Raw genomic sequence first — 24227 nt, 5'->3', positions numbered from 1 at the left:
CTACTGCAAGTGGTCCCTTGAGTTCCGTACTTTAGGACGTCAGGACCCGAGGTGAACTGGTTACTTTCTTCTTATATAAAAGAAAACTACAATCATACAACTCGCTCACAAAACGACCAAATGGGAATGAGGGGAACCGTAGTAGGGATAAACTAAATAGGAATAGGATTAAACAACAAAATACCAAATCCACAATGATTTCTCCTGAAGCAACATCCACCGACTGCTACTAATTCAGACTACTCCTTCACGACCAAACCAAGAAGTACAAAACTATCACCAGCAATTCCATAGTAAAAGAAGTGAGCATATATACCTGAAAGAAGTGGCCAACACAGAACAGCTGAGACAATTCAGGATGAGACCTCTAGCAAATCAACTGAACTGATTAATCGTTACAATAACAGAGCAAGGAAGACCCGCACTATTAGGGTCTGCGGTTTTTTATGCGTTTTTTTATGCTAATTTTCAGCTGATTTCTACAGTACTAGCAAAGCCTATGAGATTTCAGAAATCTCATGCACACACATTGGTTTTTTTGTCAGCAGGATTTTGTGCCTTGCTGCGTTTTTTGTCACTTCTTTCAGTATTTTTGCAACGTTTTTCACCCATTGACTATGAATGAGTGTTAAAAAAAAAAAAAAAAAAATGCATCAAAAACGCAGGTATCATTATTTGCTGCGTTTTTTTGCTGCTGAAAAGTTAAGGACATTAGCATGGACAAAGAGAAAAAAAACGCACCTAAACCTGCATTTTTGCTGCAGCTTCTTTCCTGCCAAGAAGATCAGGTTTTGCTGCAGAAAAAAATGCCCTGTGTGAACATACCCCTAAAAGGAAGATGAAGCATATCTTATAGGTGCAAGGGTTTGTATAACCATACGCTACGATCTCCTGGCCCCTCTCTGTCTCGGTATCCCCGTGACACAAAGGATGCACACTATGTCACTGAGTTGCATTCAGATCTGCCACTGTTTTTATACCATAGATTACTAAAGCGTGAAATCCGTTTTGAAAAGTCACACAGATTCTGGACAGATTTCGAATTAGATTTTTTTACGCAACTATCAGATGGTAAAATCTTGTGAACCGTTTCTGTTTTATTTTTTATTTTTTTTGCTAGTTCCAGAAGCAAACTGGGAGCTGTATCACATTGTACATTCACAGAGAAAGTGTAGAAACAAAACTATAGAAATCTGAAAAAATAAATAAAAAGGGGTCTGAAAGAAGTTGGGCATATATAATTAGTACTCTATTGATATGTGATATTCAGTATGTGCCAAATTATGCATGCATTTTCAAGAACTAATTTCTCTTATTTCTTTTTTTTCCTCTCAGTTATACAATTAATATTGGTCTCATTGACAAGCTGTATGGTTGCTTCATCTCTATGCAAGGTCCTCTTGATGAGAGTCCCAAAGTTGCAGTGTTCCTCCAAGCTGCTACGACTCTTCTACATGAACTGTGCAGACTTTGCATTTCTGTAACTCCGAGGTGAGCAGCTTCTCCAGTGGATTTCTTTACTGTGTAAATTACTGCTCTACTTTGTTGTTTTGACTCTAATATACATCAGTAACCGGACAACACATACATTGAATTGTAAAGGGCTGTGGACTATGTTGGCGCTATATAAATAAAGATTGTTATTATATTGCACACATGTACTTGTCCCTCATAGCTTCGGTTCAGTACTGCCTAAGCCTGTTTTTATTATTATTAGTTCAATTATTTTACTGAATATTGTATTTCACACTTATTGTGGCAAGTCTTCTAGTCTATGTGTATCGATTTTCTATAAATACTATGTCCATTAGACCCACAAACCCCTTTCTTCAATAGAAAGAAAAAGGAAGCAGGGCTTTATGGCCCATTTAGACAAGCTAAGGCTACGTTCACATTGGCGTTCCGCCAATGTGCGTCGCTGTTGCGCCGGCGACGCAGCGGCGACGCGCCCCTATGTTTAACATAGGGGACGCGTGTGTCGTTTTGGTGGCGTTTTTCGCCACGTGCGTCGTTTCCGACGCTAGCGTCGGACGCAAGAAAACGCTACATGTAACATTTTCTGTGCGTCCGATTTTCGTCGGAAAACGACGCACGCGTCGCAAAACGCGCGCATTTTTGCGCGCGTTTTAGCGTGCGTCGCGCGTTGCGTCGCCGACGCACGGCGGCGCAACGCTAATGTGAACGTAGCCTAATAATCGTGTTCGCAGGAACGCTCATTCCCAATTATCGGCCCGTCTAAACAAGCCAGCTGATTCCCAACCAACGAGCAAAAAGCTATGGCCCTGTATAAATCGAGGATTGCTGCTGATAACCTGATACAGTCCGAGAACAGAACAATTGTATTATTGATCTTCTGCCCGATCATTGTTTCGTGACCTGTGTAATCAGTCCAATAAACGTGTGTCAGCAGACAAGCCTATTGTTCTATATGAACAATGTCAGCGCCATAATGGTTTAGTCCCATGGATGTACTAGGGAAACTGATTCCATCACATTCGACACTTGTTTTGTGTGGCCACAAATATGCAATAACTAAAACCTCACGTAGGTAACTGTACTTCTGTATGTTACCTTATATTGTTTACAGCACACTTTGAGTGGTTCCCGCAATGATATATCAACCAAGTGGTCAATATTAAACTATAACACATCACATCATCTGATTAGATCGGCTCACCTTTCTTGTAATATCTTGTTTTCTGGGTTGCTGAATAGACCCTTTTTATTTTGCATACCAAATTTCAAGAGAGCACATGATTGATCTTGACGTCGTTAACCAACTGGAGACATTGGGAGCCTCCTAAATATACTATTAGCGCTCTGATGTAAACAAGGAACCCAACCACTAGCAGTGAGCTTGAGTGTTTTGGATGTGTGGTTAAAGCATTTTTGTAGGCTGTCATTGCATGTGGTAACGCTTCTGGACTAGGTTATCAGATGTTATGTAGATTGAAGCCTTCTGAAATGAAATGCTAGAATAAAATAGTCATAGATCAGCTTTGCTGAAACTTAAATTACAACATGAAAAGTTCTACTAATGAAACATTTGCCTTTCAGCGTATAGGGAATGTCACGCTGTGTTATAAATCCTACATTTCTAAGTGTCAATCGGTCAGGTCCATTTATACTTACATGTCCTTGTCACATGTGAAACATGTATGGATAATGTATGTATGCATTCATCTGTAGCCACTAATACTGGCAGCTATGACGTATGTGGACCCTGCAAGACTCTCGATCCAATTCACATTGTCCTCCTATCTTTATAGAAATCCCCTATCTCTCCCCACACAACGTTCTTCGGCACAGTCTTCTGCTACCCTTTCTCTTCCAGATCTGGTAGCCAATAAGTAATACCAGCCTTTATTTTCTTAGATATCTGTAAAACTAAGCTTTGTGCCACAGAGAAAATAATATCCAGGGTACCCTAGCTGGTTACGTGGTCAGTTGGTCATGACATTTGTTTCTGTTTTATGTCAGCTCTTGGGACATATTTGAAAGCCATCAGGATCCCACCGGATTGTCGGCAGTCTTTCAAAGCTCGGACCTCGTTGGAGTTCTACATATGTTGTATTGTGCACTGTTCCACAATTCGTCCTCTGAGCCCAATGTTTCCAGCTCTAAGGAGAGCTATGAGCAGAACACCATTCAAGTGGCAATTCAGAGCCTGAGGTTCCTTAACAGTTTTGCTACACTTCATCTCCAGTCATTTCAAGTAAGCAGCACAGCTTCCTCTTTAATTGGATCCTGAGGACTTGTGTCTTGGGTTCAGGGTTTATCTACTGTCCCTTTCCTTTCCAGTACATACCAGTGTTTGTGTTGCCAAGTTTACACGCTGTTTGTACCTTTCATAGTTGATTGTGGTTATAGTGCCATTATCTTTTGGTGTGGTGGACTTATCTGCTCCACTTCCAGACTCAAGGCTCGTTTACACAGGCAAAATTTCGATCACTGATCTACTATATAACAATTCAATTGGCTCTCTTTAAAGGTCCCCTTACAGAGGCTGATACAAATTGTATTGGCCGTACATTGGCTGATCGATCTACTGCATGTTTCAGTGAGACAATGATTAGTGGCCCCAAGTATTTTCTGCTTACACCGATGACTTTATTAGAAACTATAGTGTAGTAAGGTACTTAAGTTTGCAAAATTTTTAGACACAGACCACATTTTTAGATACAGACCAAAAACTAACACTTCAATGTAAAATGGGGGGCGAAAATGATACTACACACTATACGGCACGTGGCTTGTGCCATTTTCTATACTGTGATGGTCCAAAATATTGCATACCTTATTCATGTAACCCATTATGATGCCCTCTAAGCATCTCCTCTGGTTCTCTCCCAGTCTGTTGTAGGTGCGGAGGGCCTGTCTCTTGCATTTCGACATGTGATCAGTTCCCTGATTTGGTTTTGCACCCAATACACCTGTGAGGATCTCCTCCATGAGATCATTGTATGTGTTGGGTACTTCACAGTGAATCATGCAGATAATCAGGTGAGTGATAGTATTAGAAGGCAGTATGTATGGAGACAGGTGTTCTTCATGTTTTCCATTAAATCAGAAGTTATTTTAAAGACATCCAGCAAAGGAAATTATTAATGATCATCTTCATAGGCTCCTGTTTTTGTGAACATGTGCTCATACATGCTATAAAAAAGAACGCCTCTAATAAATAGGACACGATGGTGTCCAAGGTAGGCCATTATGGGGGAATCCTGTAAAAATGATCTTATGATATGTGATAGATGCATTTGTGAAGTCTGAACTCCAACCACTTATGTTGCTGTGAATGTACCACAGATGGCTATTTCACTGTATTTCCATAGAGTGTTACTTGAATCATATAATTTCTAGGGTGTCACATCACTGATGCCAGATATAATGAATAAAACAAGCAGACCGCACAGGTAGCGTTGGCTTCTCCTCGCCTAGGATGCACGGTGACTCCTCTGACCTTCAAACCAATAGTAAAATAAAAAGTTTTGTCAGCATCAAATAGTCCATGGCTTTATTTAGCACCAATACATACAATACTTATTGGCTTACACAGGATCTGGTACCCGTGTGTCATCCGATATGTTACGTACATATCAGTGGTAATAAAGACATATAATATTTCATGCTGGAGTAAGTTTTCATTTTCTGATGGCTTTCTAACAAATCTTTTACCTCACCTCAGAGCTGGATTCTCGGCCACACTGGCCAGTGGTGTTCTGATTCCTCCATGCTTTTGCTTCTACCTGTGTACTGACTAAAAAATGAAGAGCCGAAACCCCACTCTTTATGCTGGGCTGCCTATGGGAAACATCATTGCAGCAATTTCTTCCCATCAGCTCAGAACTAGTTTCAAAAGAGAGACCATGCAGTGAGGAAAACTGGCAAAAATGCAGGATACAAGTCATATGAAGGCCAGATATAGGTGTTATTCCTCATGTACACACACAAGAGGGCTTACACTGAAAAGTTATTTGAAAGTTACCCTTTAAGCTACATGTCTTAACTTTGTAATGTTGCAGTCCACAGACATTCAGTAGGTAGCTCAGTGTTTTCTACTTATTCTTTTGCATTGTTTCAAAGACACTTGCGTTGTAGGGTTGTGACCATGACAAGTAAAATCATAAGGTGGTTCACCAATATTAGTTGCCAAACCCCACTGACTTGGCAAAAGATGATTGAAATCTCTGTAACCAAAACCGACACTTTCTGTCACAGTTCCCGCAAGTCTCAGCTCATTTACAATTACTAAGTGCATGGTTTAAAACAGGGGTGGGAAACCTTTTTTTCTGCCAAGGACCATTTGGATATTTATATCATAACTAGATGGTAGCCCGATTCTAACGCATCGGGTATTCTACAATATGTTTTTAGTTTATTTATGAAGATTTTAGAATAATACATTGAATACACAGGATTCGGCTGGCCGGGCGCGACCAAGCGTGGTACAAATCCCGCATCAATTCGCAGCCGGACTGCGCCCGTCGCTGATTGTTCGTGGCCGGCCACGCAGTATATAGCACAGCCACGTAGTATATAACAGCCCACGTAGTAAATGGCACAGCCACGTAGTATATTGCACAGCCACGTAGTATATTGCACAGCCACGTAGTATACTGCACAGCCACGTAGTATATGGCACAGCCCATAGCGTATATAGCACAGCCACATAGTATATCACACAGCCCATGGAGTATATAGCACAGCCACGTAGTATATAGCACAGCCTACGGAGTGAATAACAGCCCACATAGCATATAACACAGCCACGTAGTTTATATCAGCCCACGTAGCATATAACACAGCTCACGTAGTATATAACAGCCCACACATGCAGTATATAACACAGCCCACGTAGTGTATAACACAGCCCACATAGTCTATAACACAGCCCAGGTAGTGTAGAACACAGCCCAGGTAGTGTAGAACACAGCCCAGGTAGTGTAGAACACAGCCCAGGTAGTGTAGAACACAGCCCAGGTAGTGTAGAACACAGCCCAGGTAGTGTAGAACACAGCCCAGGTAGTGTAGAACACAGCCCAGGTAGTGTAGAACACAGCCCAGGTAGCGTAGAACACAGCCCAGGTAGCGTAGAACACAGCCCAGGTAGCGTAGAACACAGCCCAGGTAGCGTAGAACACAGCCCAGGTAGCGTAGAACACAGCCCAGGTAGCGTAGAACACAGCCCAGGTAGCGTAGAACACAGCCCAGGTAGCGTAGAACACAGCCCACGTAGCGTAGAACACAGCCCACGTAGCGTAGAACACAGCCCACGTAGCGTAGAACACAGCCCACGTAGCGTATTGCACAGCCCACGTGGTATATTGCACAGCCCACGTGGTATATTGCACAGCCCACGTGGTATATTGCACAGCCCACGCGGTATATTGCACAGCCCACGCGGTATATTGCACAGCCCACGCGGTATATTGCACAGCCCACGCGGTATATTGCACAGCCCACGCAGTATATTGCACAGCCCACGTAGTATATTGCACTGCCCACGCAGTATATTGCACAGCCCACGCAGTGTATTGCACAGCCCACGTAATATATTGCACCTCCCACATAGTATATAGCAATGTGGGCATCATATCCCTGTTAAAAAAAAATAATTAAAATAAAAAATAGTTATATACTCGCCTTCCGTTGGGCCCCGGATCCAGGCGAAGCGTTTACCGATGCTCCTCGCGCGCTCCGGTCCCAAGAGTGGATTGCGGTCTCGCGAGATGATGACATAGCGGTCTGGAGCATAGACACGACACAAGACATGGGGCTGGAGCATAGACACCACAGGAGACATGGGGCCGGAGCATAAACACCACAGGAGACATGGTGCTGGAGCATAGACACCACCGGAGACATGGTGCTGGAGCATAGACCCCACCGGAGACGGGTCCAGAGCATAGACACCACAGGAGACATGGGGCTGGAGCGTAGACACCACAGAGGTCATGGGGCCGGAGCATAGACACCAGCAGACATAGGGCTGGAACATAGACACCACAGGAGACATGGGGCTGTGGTAAATACTTTATAGAAGTCGTGAAGCTGGAGCACAGACACCACAGGAGACATTGGGCTGGAACATAGACACCACAGGAGACATGGAGCTGGAACATAGACACCACAGGAGACATGGAGCTGGAGCATAGTAGACACCACAGGAGACATGGGGCTGGAGCATAGACACCACAGGAGACATGGGGCTGTGGTAAATACTTTATAAAAGTCATGAGGCTGAAGCACAGACACCACACAAGACATGGGGCTGGAGCATAGACGCCACAGGAGACATGGGGCTGGAGCATAGACACCAGCAGACATAGGGCTGGAGCATAGGCACCACAGGAGACATGGGGCTGTGGTAAATACTTTATAAAAGTCATGAGGCTGAAGCACAGACACCACACAAGACATGGGGCCGTAGCATAGACCCCACAGGAGACCTGGGGCCGTAGCATAGACACCACAGGAGACATGGTGCTGGAGCATAGACACGACAGGAGACATGGGGCTGTGGTAAATACTTTATAGAAGACGTGAAGCTGGAGCACAGACACACAGGAGACATTGGGCTGGAACATAGACACCACAGGAGACATGGGGCTTGAGCATAGACACCACAGGAGACCTGGGGCTGGAGCATAGACACCACAGGAGACCTGGGGCCGGAGCATAGACACCACAGGGGACCTGGGGCCGGAGCGTAGACACCACAGGAGACCTTGGGCCAGAGCATAGACGCCACAGAAATCATGGGGATGGAGCATAGACACCACAGGAGACCTGGGGCCAGAGCATAGACACCACAGGAGACCTAGAGCCGGAGCATAGACACCACAGGAAACGTGGGGATAGAGCACAGACACCACAGGAGACATGGGGCTGGAGCATAGACGCCACAGAAATCATGGGGATGGAGCATAGACACCACAGGAGACATGGGGCTGGAGCATAGACACCACAGGAGACATGAGGTCGGAGCATGGACACTACAGGAGACATGGGGCTGGAGCATAGACACCACAGGAGACATGGGGCCGGAGCATAGACACCACAGGAGACATGGGGCCGGAGCATAGACACCACAGGAGACATGAAGCTGGAGCATAAACACCACAGAGATATGGGGCTGGAGCATAGACACCACAGGAGACATGGGGCTGGAGCATAGACACCACAGGAGACATGGGGCTGGAGCATAGACGCCACAGAAGACATGGGGCCGGAGCATAGACACCACAGGAGACATGGGGCCGGAGCATAGACACCACAGGAGACATGAGGCCTGAACATAAACACCACAGGAGACATGGGGCTGGAGTATAGACACCACAGGAGACATGGGGCTGGAGCATAGACACCACAGGAGACATGAAGCTGGAGCATAGACACCACAGGAGACATGAGGCTGGAACATAAACACCACAGAAGACATGGGGCTGGAGTATAGAAACCACAGGAGACCTGGAGCCGGAGCATAGACACCACTGGAGACATGATGCTGGAGCATAGACACCACAGGAGACATGGGGCTGGAGCATAGACACCACAGGAGATATGGGGCTGGAGCATAGACACCACAGGAGACCTGGAGCCGGAGCATAGACACCACTGGAGACATGATGCTGGAGCATAGACACCACAGGAGACATGGGGCTGTGGTAAATACTTTATAGAAGTCTTGAGTCTGGAGCATAGACACCACAGGAGACATGGGGCTGGAGCATAGACACCACAGGAGACATGGGGCTGGAGCATAGACACCACAGGAGACATGGGGCTGTGGTAAATACTTTATAGAAGTCATGAGTCTGGAGCATAGACACCACAGGAGACATGGGGCTGGAGCATAGACACCACAGGAGATATGGGGCTGGAGCATAGACACCACAGGAGACCTGGAGCCGGAGCATAGACACCACTGGAGACATGATGCTGGAGCATAGACACCACAGGAGACATGGGGCTGTGGTAAATACTTTATAGAAGTCTTGAGTCTGGAGCATAGACACCACAGGAGACATGGGGCTGGAGCATAGACACCACAGGAGACATGGGGCTGGAGCATAGACACCACAGGAGACATGGGGCTGTGGTAAATACTTTATAGAAGTCATGAGTCTGGAGCATAGACACCACAGGAGACATGGGGCTGGAGTATAGACACCACAGGAGACATGGGGCTGTGGTAAATACTTTATAGAAGTCATGAGTCTGGAGCATAGACACCACAGGAGACATGGGGCTGGAGCATAGACACCACAGGAGACATGGGGCTGGAGCATAGACACCACAGGAGACATGGGGCTGGAGCATAGACACCACAGGAGACATGGAGCAGTAGCATAGACACCACAGGAGACATGTTGCTGCGGTATATACATCACAGGATATTGAGGGGTTCCCCCACCCCTGGTTTTAGATACAGTAAAATTGCTGTGAGATCACCTTCTTTGTTCTTTGTTTGCTTTGCTTGCACTTGTATTTCGTTTGCATTTTCCTTTCCTACAGAAGGACAGCTTGTGACAGTATATGGACATCTTATTAATGCTATTGCTCTGTATTATCATATGTGTCTAAAATATGTAAAGGTTGTAACCTTTCCTCTGCCCTGGGCTTGCTGCAGCTGATCCCATTTAGTAGAGCTGTCTGACCATTGTCAGGGTGAGAGCAGACTTCTATTCCTATCCTGCTGAAGTGAAGGCGCTCTGGCGGGGTTATGTGCCATACAGAGGTCATAGCCCGGCACATTTACCCAGTCATGATGCCTTGGTACTCAAATCACTATTTGCAGCAAAACTCTTGCTGGTTCTGTGATCATGTCCCAATATCATAGTAATTACAAGACTGCTGCATCCCTCTATAAGACTTGTAACATTTCTTTTTTTACTTTTCAAAGTCAGTTAAATCTCTTTTTTGGCCCATTTTATCTGAAGGAAACAAGCTGCCTAATAATTCTGCTCACACTGATAAAGGGTGTTGACATTCCTAGGACATCCCCCTTCATTACACAAATACACATCACCTGATCAGCTTCATGTAATAAGCAATCAAGTTTACACAGCTCGGAGTTAGGAAATATGCAGAAAAATGATGATGTGGTCAAAATACTCACTTGGCTAAAAATGCTGCACACAATACCCATATGCTGTTTCTGTTAGTTTGTGTGTATTTTGTTTTAATGTCTTGAGACCTCATGAATCTCATGAATGAAACAGTGAACGTTCTGACCAGTTGACTCTGTGAATAGTTAGTTAAATCACTTTCTTGTCCATAGTCACTGCTAGTCACCTGCTGTGCACAAATCTGTGCCTAGTGTCCGCCTGGCAGGCAATTTATTAGCAAGCAATCTATTAGATGCCTCTTCCATGGAGAATTGGACCCAGAGCTGCTTACATTAGGGGAGTCATAGTGAAAGATCCTTAATGTAAAACCTGCTTTCTTATTAATTAACGCATGTGTTTATGGTGGGACGGAATGGAATGGTTTATAATTAACATAATTTACTTAATTGGACAATGTCTAATTTGCATTTCCTAAGATCTAAATAAAGACCTATCATTTCAGGTAGATGGATTTGTCAGGAAATTAAATGTAATTGGTTATTGTTTTAAGCTAGAACTTGACTTTTACAAAAGGTCACTGGTGTTCATTTTTTCTGACCTATGTTCAGCACCTTTATGCTGATGATCGGCTATTCTTTTTTATGTGCTCTTTGTTAACTGGGATATTTCACCATTACGTACTGTGAGTAACACTTTCTACATGAGCCCCATCTGTCGCCGAATCAGCCTTCATCCACATACATGTCCTGCTATAAATTATACAAATATTCTGTGCCACCAAGAACTTCAGTGACCATATTAAGGTAGGAGACTGGGCCTAGTTCTTTCATCCAGGTTATGGGACTCTTCCGTTATCATATAAAAATAAAGATTATTATTATTTCCCAAACGCACAAATCCTCTGCTGAGTAAATCCTCTGCCTATTTTGAAATGGAATATACCCCAAAACTGCTGAAGAAACTCTTTTTAAAAGGTAAACAGGGGCTTCATATTGATCACTGATTAATCACGGGAATTGCCTTCAACATTTGAGTTCATGGTCAGCAATAGTACTTCCCATACAGCGCCAGACACTATACCCATAATACCCATAAATCACAAGAATTCCCTTCACTATCCGAGTTTGGGGCCAGCATTAGTGCCCCCCTTACAGTGGCAGACACCATACCCATAAATCGCACTAATTCCCTTCACTATCCGAGTTTGGGGCCAGCATTAGTGCTCCCCATACAGTGCCAGACACAATACCCACAAATCGCACTAATTCCCTTCACTATCCGAGTTTGGGGCCAGCATTAGTGCTCCCCATACAGTGCCAGACACAATACCCATAAATCACACAAATTCCCTTCACTATCCGAGTTTGGGGCCAGCATTAGCGCTACCCATATAGCGCCAGACACAATACCCATAAATCGCACTAATTCCCTTCACTATCCGAGTTTGGGGCCAGCATTAGTGCTCCCCATACAGTGCCAGACACAATACCCATAAATCGCACGAATTCCCTTCACTATCCGAGTTTGGGGCCAGCATTAGTGCTCCCCATACAGTGCCAGACACAATACCCATAAATCGCACGAATTCCCTTCACTATCCGAGTTTGGGGCCAGCATTAGCGCTACCCATATAGCGCCAGACACAATACCCATAAATCGCACTAATTCCCTTCACTATCCGAGTTTGGGGCCAGCATTAGTGCTCCCCATACAGTGCCAGACACAATACCCATAAATCGCACTAATTCCCTTCACTATCCGAGTTTGGGGCCAGCATTAGTGCTCCCCATACAGTGCCAGACACAATACCCATAAATCGCACAAATTCCCTTCACTATCCGAGTTTGGGGCCAGCATTAGCGCTACCCATATAGCGCCAGACACAATACCCATAAATCGCACTAATTCCCTTCACTATCCGAGTTTGGGGCCAGCATTAGCGCCACCCATACAGCGCCAGAAACAATACCCATAAATCGCACTAATTCTCTTCACTATCCGATTTCAGGGCCAGCAATAGTGCTCCCCTTACAGTGCCAGACACCATACCCATAAATCGCACTAATTCCCTTCACTATCCGAGTTTGGGGCCAGCATTAGTGCTCCCCATACAGTGCCAAACACAATACCCATAAATCGCACTAATTCCCTTCACTATCCGAGTTTGGGGCCAGCATTAGTGCTCCCCATGCAGTGCCAGACACAATACCCATAAATCGCACGAATTCCCTTCACTATCCGAGTTTGGGGCCAGCATTAGTGCTACCCTTACATCGCCAGACACAATACCCATAAATCGCATGAATTCCCTTCACTATCTGAGTTTGGGGCCAGCATTAGTGCTCCCCTTACAGTGCCAGACGCAATACCCATAAATTGCATGAATTCCCTTCACTATCCAAGTTCAGGGCTAGCAATAGTGCTCCCCATACAGTGCCAGACACAATACCCATAAATTGCACAAATATCCTTCACTATCCGAGTTTGGGGCCAGCATTAGTGCTCCCCTCACAGTTCCTGCCAGACACCATACCCATAAATCGCACAAATTTCCTTTACTATCCAAGTTTTGGGCCAGCATTAGCGCTACCCATACAGTGCCAGACACAATACCCATAAATCGCACAAATTCCCTTCACTATCCGAGTTTGGGGCCAGCATTAGTGCTCCCCTTACAGCGCCAGACACCATACCCATAAATCGCACTAATTCCCTTCACTATCCGAGTTTGGGGCCAGCATTAGTGCTCCCCTTACAGTGCCAGACACCATACCCATAAATCGCACTAATTCCCTTCACTATCCGAGTTTGGGGCCAGCATTAGCGTTACCCATACAGTGCCAGACACAATACCCATAAATCACACAAATTCCCTTCACTATCCGAGTTTGGGGCCAGCATTAGTGCTCCCCTTACAGTGCCAGACACCATACCCATAAATCGCACTAATTCCCTTCACTCTCCGAGTTTGGGGCCAGCATTAGTGCTCCCCATACAGTGCCAGACACAATACCCATAAATCGCACAAATTCCCTTCACTATCCGAGTTTGGGGCCAGCATTAGTGCTCCCCTTACAGCGCCAGACACAATACCCATAAAGCGCACGAATTCCCTTCACTATCCGAGTTTGGGGCCAGCATTAGTGCTCCCCTCACAGTGCCAGACACAATACCCATAAATCGCACAAATTCCCTTCACTATCCGAGTTTGGGGCCAGCATTAGTGCTCCCCTCACAGTGCCAGACACAATACCCATAAATCGCACGAATTCCTTTCACTATCCGAGTTTGGGGCCAGCATTAGTTCTCTCCTGACAGTGCCAGACACAATACCCATAAATCGCACAAATTCCCTTCACCATCCAAGTTCAGGGCCAGCATTAGTGCTCCCCCTACAGTGCCAGACACCATACCCATAAATCGCACTAATTTCCTTCACTATCAGAGTTTGGGGCCAGCATTAGTGCTTCCGTTACAGTGCTAGACACAATACCCATAAATCGCACAAATTCCCTTCACTATCCGAGTTTGGGGCCATCGTTAGCGCTCCCCATACAGTGCCAGACACAATACCCATAAATCGCATGAATTCCCTTTACTATCCGAGTTTGGGGCCATCATTAGCGCTCCCCATACAGCACCAGACACAATACCCATTAATAACTTTTGGGAACATTTCCATGAAAGTTCTGTTTTGTGACTCTGATTGATACGGCAGTTTTGTAAATTATAATTCTATTTTAGTTCCCAGTACTTTAGTGGTCTGACTCTGAACCCATTTTTCTTACCACAAATTTCTCCTGTCTTCACTCCTTTATAGCTAAATGATAAGATTTTGTGTATGTGCACTCTCTGCGTTTTTCCCTTTAGTTTTTCATGTACAAAGCGCATCATTTTATTGTCCCAGCAAAGTGAATGAGATTCCTGAAATTTTATGCACACGTTGCTTATTTACTCTTGCCATTTCTATCAGCGTTTTTACAGCTTTTTTTTCACCTTTCCTAATGAATTCGAAAAAAGTAGTAAAAAAAAAAACACAATAAAAACGTGTTGTTTTTATCCAACTTTTTTCCTGCCAACAGACATGGTTTTGATGCAGAAGTGACTGAAGCAAAAACGTAATTTGTGCACATACCTGGGGGCGGCACACAGCCACCATTGACAGCTCCCCCTAGTAGTGACTGCAGGCGGCCAAAAGTTTATCATTCGTTTCATGAGTATGTAAAGAGGAATTTTCAGATCTGTAAATGGACTGAACTATATAAAATTCATCATTCACCAGGAGGGAGAAGACCTGGTTTTGATGTGCTTAATTCCATCCTGCATGTCAAAGGGTTAAAGATCTTTGGTACTGGCTTGCCTGAAACTTCCCCATAGTGTGACCTCCATATGCTGAGTCCTAGCTGTGACACTCCGCTGATTGAACACACCAGCTTGTTTATATACAGGCAGAGAATTCACAGACCACTTTCAAGAGGGAACGCAACCGTCACGAGTCATTTTTTCAGCCCTCTTGTAAATAATCTGACAGAAATGCATCTGATAAACAGTTCTAGTCTCAGGCTGCAGCTTATATGGAAGAGTCTAGGCCCGAAGTATGTGAAAATCAAAGAAACTGTCTGCTGTGCCGACACCGAGCCAATAGAAACTTTTACCCACAGAAAATTAAGAAATAAAAAACAGACATATTTCTCTGCTTGTTTGTAAACTCTGGCTTCCAAGACAATTGCTCAATTTGAATTGACCCCCTAAGTAGCTCCCAGTTGAATGAGAATTTCATTTAAAGGGCTTGTCCACTTATAGGGGCTTTTTTTTTTTATAAAAATTAACTGCAGTTTTAAGTTTTATTTCATACATCTTTAGTACACATGAAAATAAGCAACGTTGTATTATATATTTTAAGAGAAATTGCTCCTTTAACCTCCTGAACTGATCTTTTATTCTTAATTTGTAGGTAAAATTTGTCTTCAGTGCATGCGCATTTTCCCATTCCTGACAAAGGAGATGACCGTTAGTGCCTTTAAAATTCTATGGAGGGGAAGGAGGTAGAGGCAGAATCACACATTCTGCTGCAAGGTCTCCTGAGACACGTGCAAGTGCACGCCACTTAATGATTTTGGCGCCTCTACTTAGTGGTTTGCACTGCACTAGAAATGTTATTCCAGTCAGGGACTGGGGTAGCATTTCTGGCATACAAAATACCAGCATATTTGGCTGGGTGCCACGCCCCAGATCCCCTTATTTTGACAGAACTGATCCAAAGTGGTCACAAAAGTTTAGCAAAACTCCACATTGCGCAAAAATAATTAAAATTGTCAAAGCTTTTGCGCCACTTTTGTGATATAAAAGTTTTAGTGAATCATCCCTAATATCTCTTCTCCCTCACTTCCATTATAGGCTCTGAGGCACAGAAACAGCTGAGATAGTACGTCATCAGAGATATGTATACAGATGGTATAGGTCACTCTCTTCTGTCAGGCTGATGGTGTTCACCTCCCTGATGATTGATAGAGCAGGAGGAGGCCTTACACTGGTCTCCAGCTCTGTCCTGACACAGCCTCCATCGTAGGATAGGCTTTATGTTTAATAACTTCGTGGTGACCATATTAATTAAAGGGAACCTGTCACCCCGTTTTTTGAGATTGAGCTATAAATACTGTTAAATAGGGCCTGCGCTGTGTGTTCCTATAGTGTATGTAGTGTACCCCGATTCCCCACCTATGCTGAGAAATAACTTACCAAAGTCGCCGTTTTCGCCTGTCAATCAGGCTGGTCAGGTCGGGAGGGCGTGGTGACATCGCTGGTTCTTCCTCAGCTTTACGTTAGTGGCGTAGTGGTGAACAAGCAGCGCGCGATCTGCGCTGTCATCCCTTTCGTCGGTGGGGGCGGCCATCTTCCTGGGGCCGCGCGTGCGCAGATCGAGTGCTCTGCTGCACGGGGCTTCAGGAAAATGGCCGCGGGATGCCGCGCGTGCGCATTAGAGATCGCGGCGGCCATTTTCCCAAAGCCGAGATGCAAACTCGGCTTTGGGAAAATGGCCGCCGCGGTCTCTAATGCGCACGCGCGGCATCCCGCGGCCATTTTCCTGAAGCCCCGTGCAGCAGAGCACTACATCTGCGCACGCGCGGCCCCAGGAAGATGGCCGCCCCCACCGACGAAAGGGATGACAGCGCAGATCGCGCGCTGCTTGTTCACCACTACGCCACTACGCCACCAACGTAAAGCTGAGGAAGAACCAGCGATGTCACCACGCCCTCCCGACCTGACCAGCCTGATTGACAGGCGAAAACGGCGACTTTGGTAAGTTATTTCTCAGCATAGGTGGGGAATCGGGGTACACTACATACACTATAGGAACACACAGCGCAGGCCCTATTTAACAGTATTTATAGCTCAATCTCAAAAAACGGGGTGACAGGTTCCCTTTAATGTTCAATGAGCATTAATAAATAATTGAGGGTATTTGTACATATACATAGTAATGTATTTTTTATATTATTTTTGTTTTTATTTCTTTGCAATTTCTTTAAAGGGAATGTGTCTTCCGAAAATAACATTTAATAATAATAATAATAATTTTATTCATATAGCGCCAACGTATTCTGCAGCGCTTTACAAATTATAGAGGGGATTTGTACAGACAATAGACATTACAGCATAACAGAGATCACAGTTCAAAGTAGATACCAAGAGGAGTGAGGGCCCTGCTCGCAAGCTTACAAACTATGAGGAAAAGGAGAAGCACGAGAGGTGGATGGTAACAATTGCTTTCGTTTTTCGGACCGGCCATAGTGTAAGGCTCGGGTGTTCATGTAAAGCTGCATGAACCAGTTAACTGCCTAAGTATGTAACAGTACAGACACAGAGGGCTATTAAATGCATAAAGTGTATGTGAACATGATGTGAGGAACCTGATTATGGTTTAGGTGTTTTTTTTTTTAATGGGCCACACAGGGATAGTTAGGTTAATGCGTTGAGGCGGTAGGCCAGTCTGAACAAATGCATTTTTAGGGCACGCTTAAAACTGTGGGGATTTTGGATTAATCGTATTAACCTGGGTAGTGCATTCCAAAGAATCGGCGCAGCACGTGAGAAGTCTTGGAGACCGGAGTGAGAGGATCTGATTATTGAGGATGTTAACCTTAGGTTATTAGCGGAGCGGAGGGCACAGGTAGGGTGGTAGACTGAGACCAGGGAGGAGATGTAGGGTGGTGCTGAGCCATGGAGTGCTTTGTGTATGAAGGTAATAAGTTTGTACTGGATTCTGGAGTGGATGGGTAACCAGTGTAATGACTGGCAAAAGGTAGAGGCATCGGTATTACGATTGGTGAGGAATATGATCCTGGCTGCAGCATTCAGGACAGATTGGAGAGGGGAGAGTTTGGTAAGAGGGAGGCCGATTAGTAGAGAGTTACAGTAGTCCAGACGAGAATGAATGAGAGAAACAGTAAGAGTTTTTGCAGAGTCGAATATATACGGTATATTTTTTCATGTTAGCAGTGTGTTTGTATTTTTTTTTCATAATACAGTCACTATTAAAAATATAAGTCTTTTTTCAGTTTTCTCATTGGCCACTGGGGCGTTTCTAGACACATGCATACCACTTTAATGTTTGTTCAGGAAATTGACATGTACGTTAGTAATAACACACCCTTTTGTATTGAAGCATCTAGTAAGTGTGTTCAAAGGTTATTGTGAAGGAGCTGTGGTTGTGGGATCCAGCATTGTGTATGGAAGTGTTACCTGTCATTGTAATCCTGTCCTGTATGATAATCTAACTTCTGAAAACTGTGCATGAAAAAAAAACAGTAAAAGCACAGTCAGACGGCCGTATTACTCGTGCAAGAATCGCATTGCAATCCTCGGACTGGCCGTCAGCTCTCCTGACCTAAGCGGGACAGCTGCATTGAGATAAATACAAGCTGTCACGCTCAGGTCAGGAGAGCCGACGGCCAGTCCGAGGATTGCAATACGATCCTTGCACGAGTAATACGGCTGTCTGACTGCACCCTAAGGCTGCCGTCACACTATGTGGTCAGTATTTTACATCAGTATTTGTAAGCCAAAACCAGGAGTGGAACAATTAGAGGGAAAGTATAATAGAAACATATGCACCACTTCTGCATTTATCACCTACTCCTGGTTTTGGCTTACAAATACTGATGTAAAATACTGACCAAATACTGCTAGTGTGACGGCAGCCTAAGTGTGTTGTCTAATATAGCCCCAGTGGCCAGTGTTATAATTGCAACATTTTTATAATTTTATTTTTAATGTGGATTGTTAAGTGAAACTAAACAATTACTATATATAGTAAGCCGGGATGTGGCCTCCCTGTTTTTGAGCTAGAGATTATGTATAAAGCTATGTGCACACGATGCGGATTTTGCTGCGGATCCGCAGCTGTGGGTCCGCAGCAGTTTCCCATGCGTTTACAGTTCATTGTAAACCTATGGGAAACAATATAAACCTATGGGAAAAAACCGCGCGGAAACGCAGCGGTTTACATTCCGCAGCATGTCACTTCTTTCTGCGGATTCCGCAGTGGTTTTACAACTGCTCCGATAGAAATCCGCAGTTGTAAAACCACAGAAAAACCGCGATAAATCCGCAGCGGTTTTCCACTGCGGATTTATCAAATCTGCTGAAATCCGCTGCAGAAAAATCCGCAGTGGACCCAGAATACGTGTGCACATACCCTAAGGCTTCCACAGTCTGGTGTTTCACTGGTTGGGCCAAGTCCTTTTGTCTGCCCTTATTCACACTGAGGTCAACATTGACACATGGTAAGGTTTTAATATTAGACAGTGTAGGACTGTCCCGATCAGAGTTACCTTGATGCGGTGGGATGGCTTTTGTGCTATTTTTTTTTTATCAAAAACAGTAGTACTAAAAACTCTGTGTTATTTAAATGTTTTTTTTACTTTTTTTACTTAGTTACATCAGGGTTTTTGCTTACTTTTTTCTCTTGTAGGTTTTATATATATTTTTGATGCAATAATCTGATTTAAACATTAGATAATTTTTTCTGATGATACATTCACTTTAAGATGATCATAAACGTTCTGTTTTTTTTTTTTTTAATAAATTCTGCCAAAATAGATATTGGATAGCTCACAACCTATCCTTGCTGATATCCCCCCCCCCCCCAACATTTCACATTCAAATTGCAAACTCTGGGACAAAATGCAAAGTGACACTTTAAATGGATTTACCATCACCATATTGACTGCCTCGCCTTAGAACTAAATAGAAGGAATCGACTCCCAGCACCCCCACAGTCAGCTGATTGAAGGGACTGTGGCATTCTACCAAACATCGCAACCTCTTCATTTTTTTACCAGACTTCACTCTTAATATTTTGTATTGTTGTGCCTGATTTTGCAACTCAATGTCACTCGAGCCCCTGGAGAGATAGTGCCGACATTGCTCTAACGGCTCCCACACCAGAGGTGAGTGTAGGTGTTATCATTGTACTGGGGGGAAACATAGGGATTGAGAAGGGTCGGACTAGTGGACAACCCCTTTAACACTTTCACGACCTTTGACATTAATTTGCCTCAAAGGTCGTGCCCCTTCCTATGATGCCGAGGCCACATCTTTCCCCATCTTTAACCCCTTAATGACCGGAGCTTTTTTCAGTTTTGCGTTTTCGTTTTTCACTCCCCTCCTTCCCAGAGCCATAACTTTTTTATTTTTCCATCAATATGGCGATGTGAGGGCTTATTTTTTGCAGGAAGAGTCGTACATTTGAAAAACACCATTGGTTTTACCATCTCGTATACTAGGAAACGTGAAAAAAATTCCAAGTGCGGTGAAATTGCAAAAAAAGGGCAATCCCACACTTGTTTTTTGTTTGGCTATTTTGCTAGATTCACTAAATTTTAAAATTGACCTGCCATTATGATTCTCCAGGTCATTACGAGTTTTTAGACACCAAACATGTCTAGGTTTATTTTTTATCTAAGTGGTGAAAAAAATTCCAAACTTTGCTTAAAAAATAAATAAATAAAAAATTGCGCATTTTTTCGATACCCATAGCGTCTCCATTTTTCGTGATCTCGGGTCGGGTGAGGGCTTATTTTTTGTGTGCCGAGCTGACATTTTTAATGATACCATTTAGGTGCAGGTATGATCTTTTGATCGCCCATTATTGCAATTTAATGCAATGTCGTGGCGACCAAAAAAAACGTAATTCTGCCGTTTCTAATTCTTTCTTGCTGTGCCGTTTAGCCATCAGGTTAATTCTTTTTTTTATTGATCGATCGAGCGATTCTGAACTCGGCGATACCAAATATGTGTAGGTTTGATTTTTTTTTTTTTTATTGTTTTATTTTGAATAGAGTGAAAGGGGGGTGATTTAAACTTTTATATATATATTTTTTCAGATTTTTAAAAACATTTTTTTTTACTTTTTCCATGTTTCAATAGCCTCCATGGGAGGCTCGAAGCTGGCACAACTCGATTGGTTCTGCTACATAGAGGCGATGCTCGGATCGCCCCTATGTAATAGAATTGAATTACTATTCAAAACAGCTGACATGTCCCGGCTTTGATGCGGGCTCACCACCGGAGCCCGCATCAAAGCAGGGGATCTGACCTCGGACGGGATAGTACGTCCGAGGTCAGAAAGGGGTTAACCGCCACATGTTGAGCGGTGCTATGCCCCGGGTTGTTAACCAGTTAAACCCGGCTGTCAGTGATATAACACGTGCCGGCAAGTATCACATCCCGCATATCATGGCAGCATCATGTTTTTAATTACCGTAATATATACTATTATATATCAATTATTCCAGCTGCAATTGGTGACTTGTATATTCCCAAGAATGAGCCAAGTTCCTTGTCGGTGAGCAGGCTTGTCAGCCATACCCCCATGTCGCTTTACTACTGCTCTGGTTTGATTGGTGGGTTAGCTTCACCTTAGCTCTTGTTGATGAGTTAGGACGTTGCGCCATACTTTTACATCCACCGGTTGCCCACGCCTCGTTGCTCTTCATTTTGCTTTTCAATACAGAGTGGGGAACTTTTGAGACACTAAGATTGACTCATTATCTGTCAAAAACTTTTCACAAGTTGCTTTGTGCTGGGATTTAGGATTGAAGAGGGGGATTTAGAAAGACCAGAGGCATATCAGGCAAGCTACTCTGAATGCAGTATTTAGCAAGGAATGTGCCATACAAGACCTCATGCACAATCCTGAACATCTCTTAACAGCAGCTAATGATGTGTATAATTACAGTGACATCAGCATCTGTCTCTTGTGGGATTTAGGGCCACATAGATCCCCCCATCTACCTCTGAGTAACACTCGCGACCTGCGCTTGTCCCTTATAACATCACAATTGTAAGAATTGGAATCAGATCTGGATAATTGTGGATGATTCAATGTTCTCTGCAGCAACTTCTACATTTCCTCGCTTCTCCTCCTAGTTTTAGCCGGACTGTTTCTGTAATTCTTTTCTCTTCTTTTATCAAGTACTTACCTTATTGTACTATTAATACTGTTTCTTCTATTTATATCCTTCTTTATTAGTACTATGTATTAAAAATGCACAAAGTATGCTGTATACAGATGGATCATAGCTTCTTACATTTTTTTTTTTTTACATTTTATATGCCCTTTGTAGTTATGTTATCTATTGTCCCAATTTATATAACTTTTAGGACGCTGTGCATATTAGGGTTAAAATACTTAACATGAATAATCAACAAAAAACAAGCAGGACCAATAAACGGAAGTTTACGGAGTGACAGAATGGTACAAGAGGAGCAAAGTGCCCTGGCTGCCAAGACTTAGGTTAGAGGTTGGGGAAAAGACTGTAGGTGAAGTCAGAAACTGAGTTTCATGCTAAATACATAATATTGAGATTGAAATGTTTGTGATTTTTTTTTTTTATATACATAATATGTGACTTGTAACATAGTAACATAGTTATTAAGGTTGAAGGAAGACTTTTGGTCCATCTAGTTCAACCCATAGCCTAACCTAACATGCCCTAACATGTTGATCCAGAGGAAGGCAAAAAAAAACCATGTGTCAAATAGTAAGCTCCACATTGGGGAAAAAAATTCCTTCCTGACTCCACATACGGGAATCAGACTAGTTCCATGGATCAACACCCTAACAAGGAATCTAGTGTATATATACCCTGCAACATTATACTTTTCCAGAAAGGTATCCAGTCCCCTCTTAAATTTTAGTAGAGACTCACTCATTACAACATCATACGGCAGAGAGTTCCATAGTCTCACTGCTCTTACATACAATGTGTGTATATTTTATTTATTTTACTCATATAGCGCCATTAATTGCACAGCACTTTACAGACATTATTGGCACTGTCCCCATTGGGGCTCACAATCTACATACCCTATTAGTATGTCTTTATAGTTTTGAGAGGAAGTCTGAGAACCCGGTCCTCAAATTCATTGCAGATATTGTCCTCGTCCTTTGAACCCAGGACCCCAGAGCTACAACGCTGCAGTGCTAACCACCGAGCCACCTTGCTGATAGATGCATATACACACTTTGCTATATCTTTCTATTCTTTTTTTTTTCACGCACGCAGGTGGCGCACATGGTTGGTGGACCAACTGTGCCACAGGTCCAGGATTACCTAGGAGGGGCGTAGTTAAGCGACTACCTGGTGTTCACTGGAGCTCCTGATGGTAGTCAGGCTTGAGCTGCAGGTAGCCGCCATGCACCACTCCTAGGCAGTCCCAGGTACTGCACCTGGGGTCAGGTTCACAGACACAGACTCTAGCTCCGTTCAGACTACTCCTCGGGCAGGATGGATACTGACACGGAGTCACAAACAGGAAAGATTTGGAGACTGGTATAACAGTCTGGACAACGCAGAATGCAGGGATAGGTACATGTCCAGCCACATGAGTCTCGGGAACTGGGTTAGGTACCACCGATGCGGTTTCGGGTTCACGTACCGTCGGATGTGATATTAGGATTCAGGCCCTTGCCACACAAGAGCTTGGGGTTCGGGTTCATGCGCTGGCTGCAGAGTACAGAGGGACCAGGGATTCGGGTTCAGGCACTGGCCACACTAGGACCAAGTAAAATAGTAAATGTAAAATGTAACTAGTAAATAAGTTGCTTATATATGAGGTTGGATTAGATGTGAGTATAAAATGTGCTTTCTGTAATTCTGCAAAAAAGTGAAAATAGACTTAATTCCTGTTATTATAATTATTTTCCTTTGCTTTATTTTGTGCCACAAATATTGTAGACTATGTCTTTGATATAAACCAATAGTGCGACTGTCGCCGGAAATAATCCCAGTATCATGTGTTCAATAATGTGATTTCACCTGTAATAGATAAATTTCGGACTAATTGAGTGCTTTATTTTCTATATTTCTTGCTATCTTGACTTACCAGTAGTTAACTTCCCCCATTGCCCAAGATGTAATGGATCATGTCACAAGCTCTTGTCTCCCTCAATTACCTGCTGCTGTAGCTGTGTACTGGCGTGCAGAGTTACCAAGAGGTGTTAACAATTTAATCCTTATTACCTGGCCTTTGTCACTTGCCAGAGGGGAGAAGTGATCTGGAACCAGTGGTATCACGTACCCAATATTATGTTTCCAGCTCGGATGCTTTCAATATGTTTTATTTATAATTATGAACCATTCAGAT

At 43.8% G+C, this 24227-nt stretch overlaps 1 protein-coding gene across 2 annotated transcripts in view; it reads left to right on the top strand.

Moving 5' to 3' along the window:
• The window catches only part of SCAPER (S-phase cyclin A associated protein in the ER), a 419051-nt gene that overhangs the window by 358456 nt on the left and 36368 nt on the right, over positions 1 to 24227 (top strand). For both annotated transcript variants that reach the window (XM_069765538.1, XM_069765539.1), the window contains exons 26-28: positions 1336 to 1491; positions 3481 to 3715; positions 4354 to 4503. In XM_069765538.1, the coding sequence (XP_069621639.1) occupies positions 1336 to 1491; positions 3481 to 3715; positions 4354 to 4503 (541 nt within the window). The remainder of the gene's footprint in view (positions 1 to 1335; positions 1492 to 3480; positions 3716 to 4353; positions 4504 to 24227) is intronic.

Source organism: Ranitomeya imitator, chromosome 4 (assembly GCF_032444005.1).
Source record: "Ranitomeya imitator isolate aRanImi1 chromosome 4, aRanImi1.pri, whole genome shotgun sequence".
In the NCBI taxonomy this organism is placed as follows: domain Eukaryota; kingdom Metazoa; phylum Chordata; class Amphibia; order Anura; family Dendrobatidae; genus Ranitomeya; species Ranitomeya imitator.
Note: the sequence above shows the minus strand (reverse complement) of the source record. Positions and strands in the feature narration are given on the sequence as shown.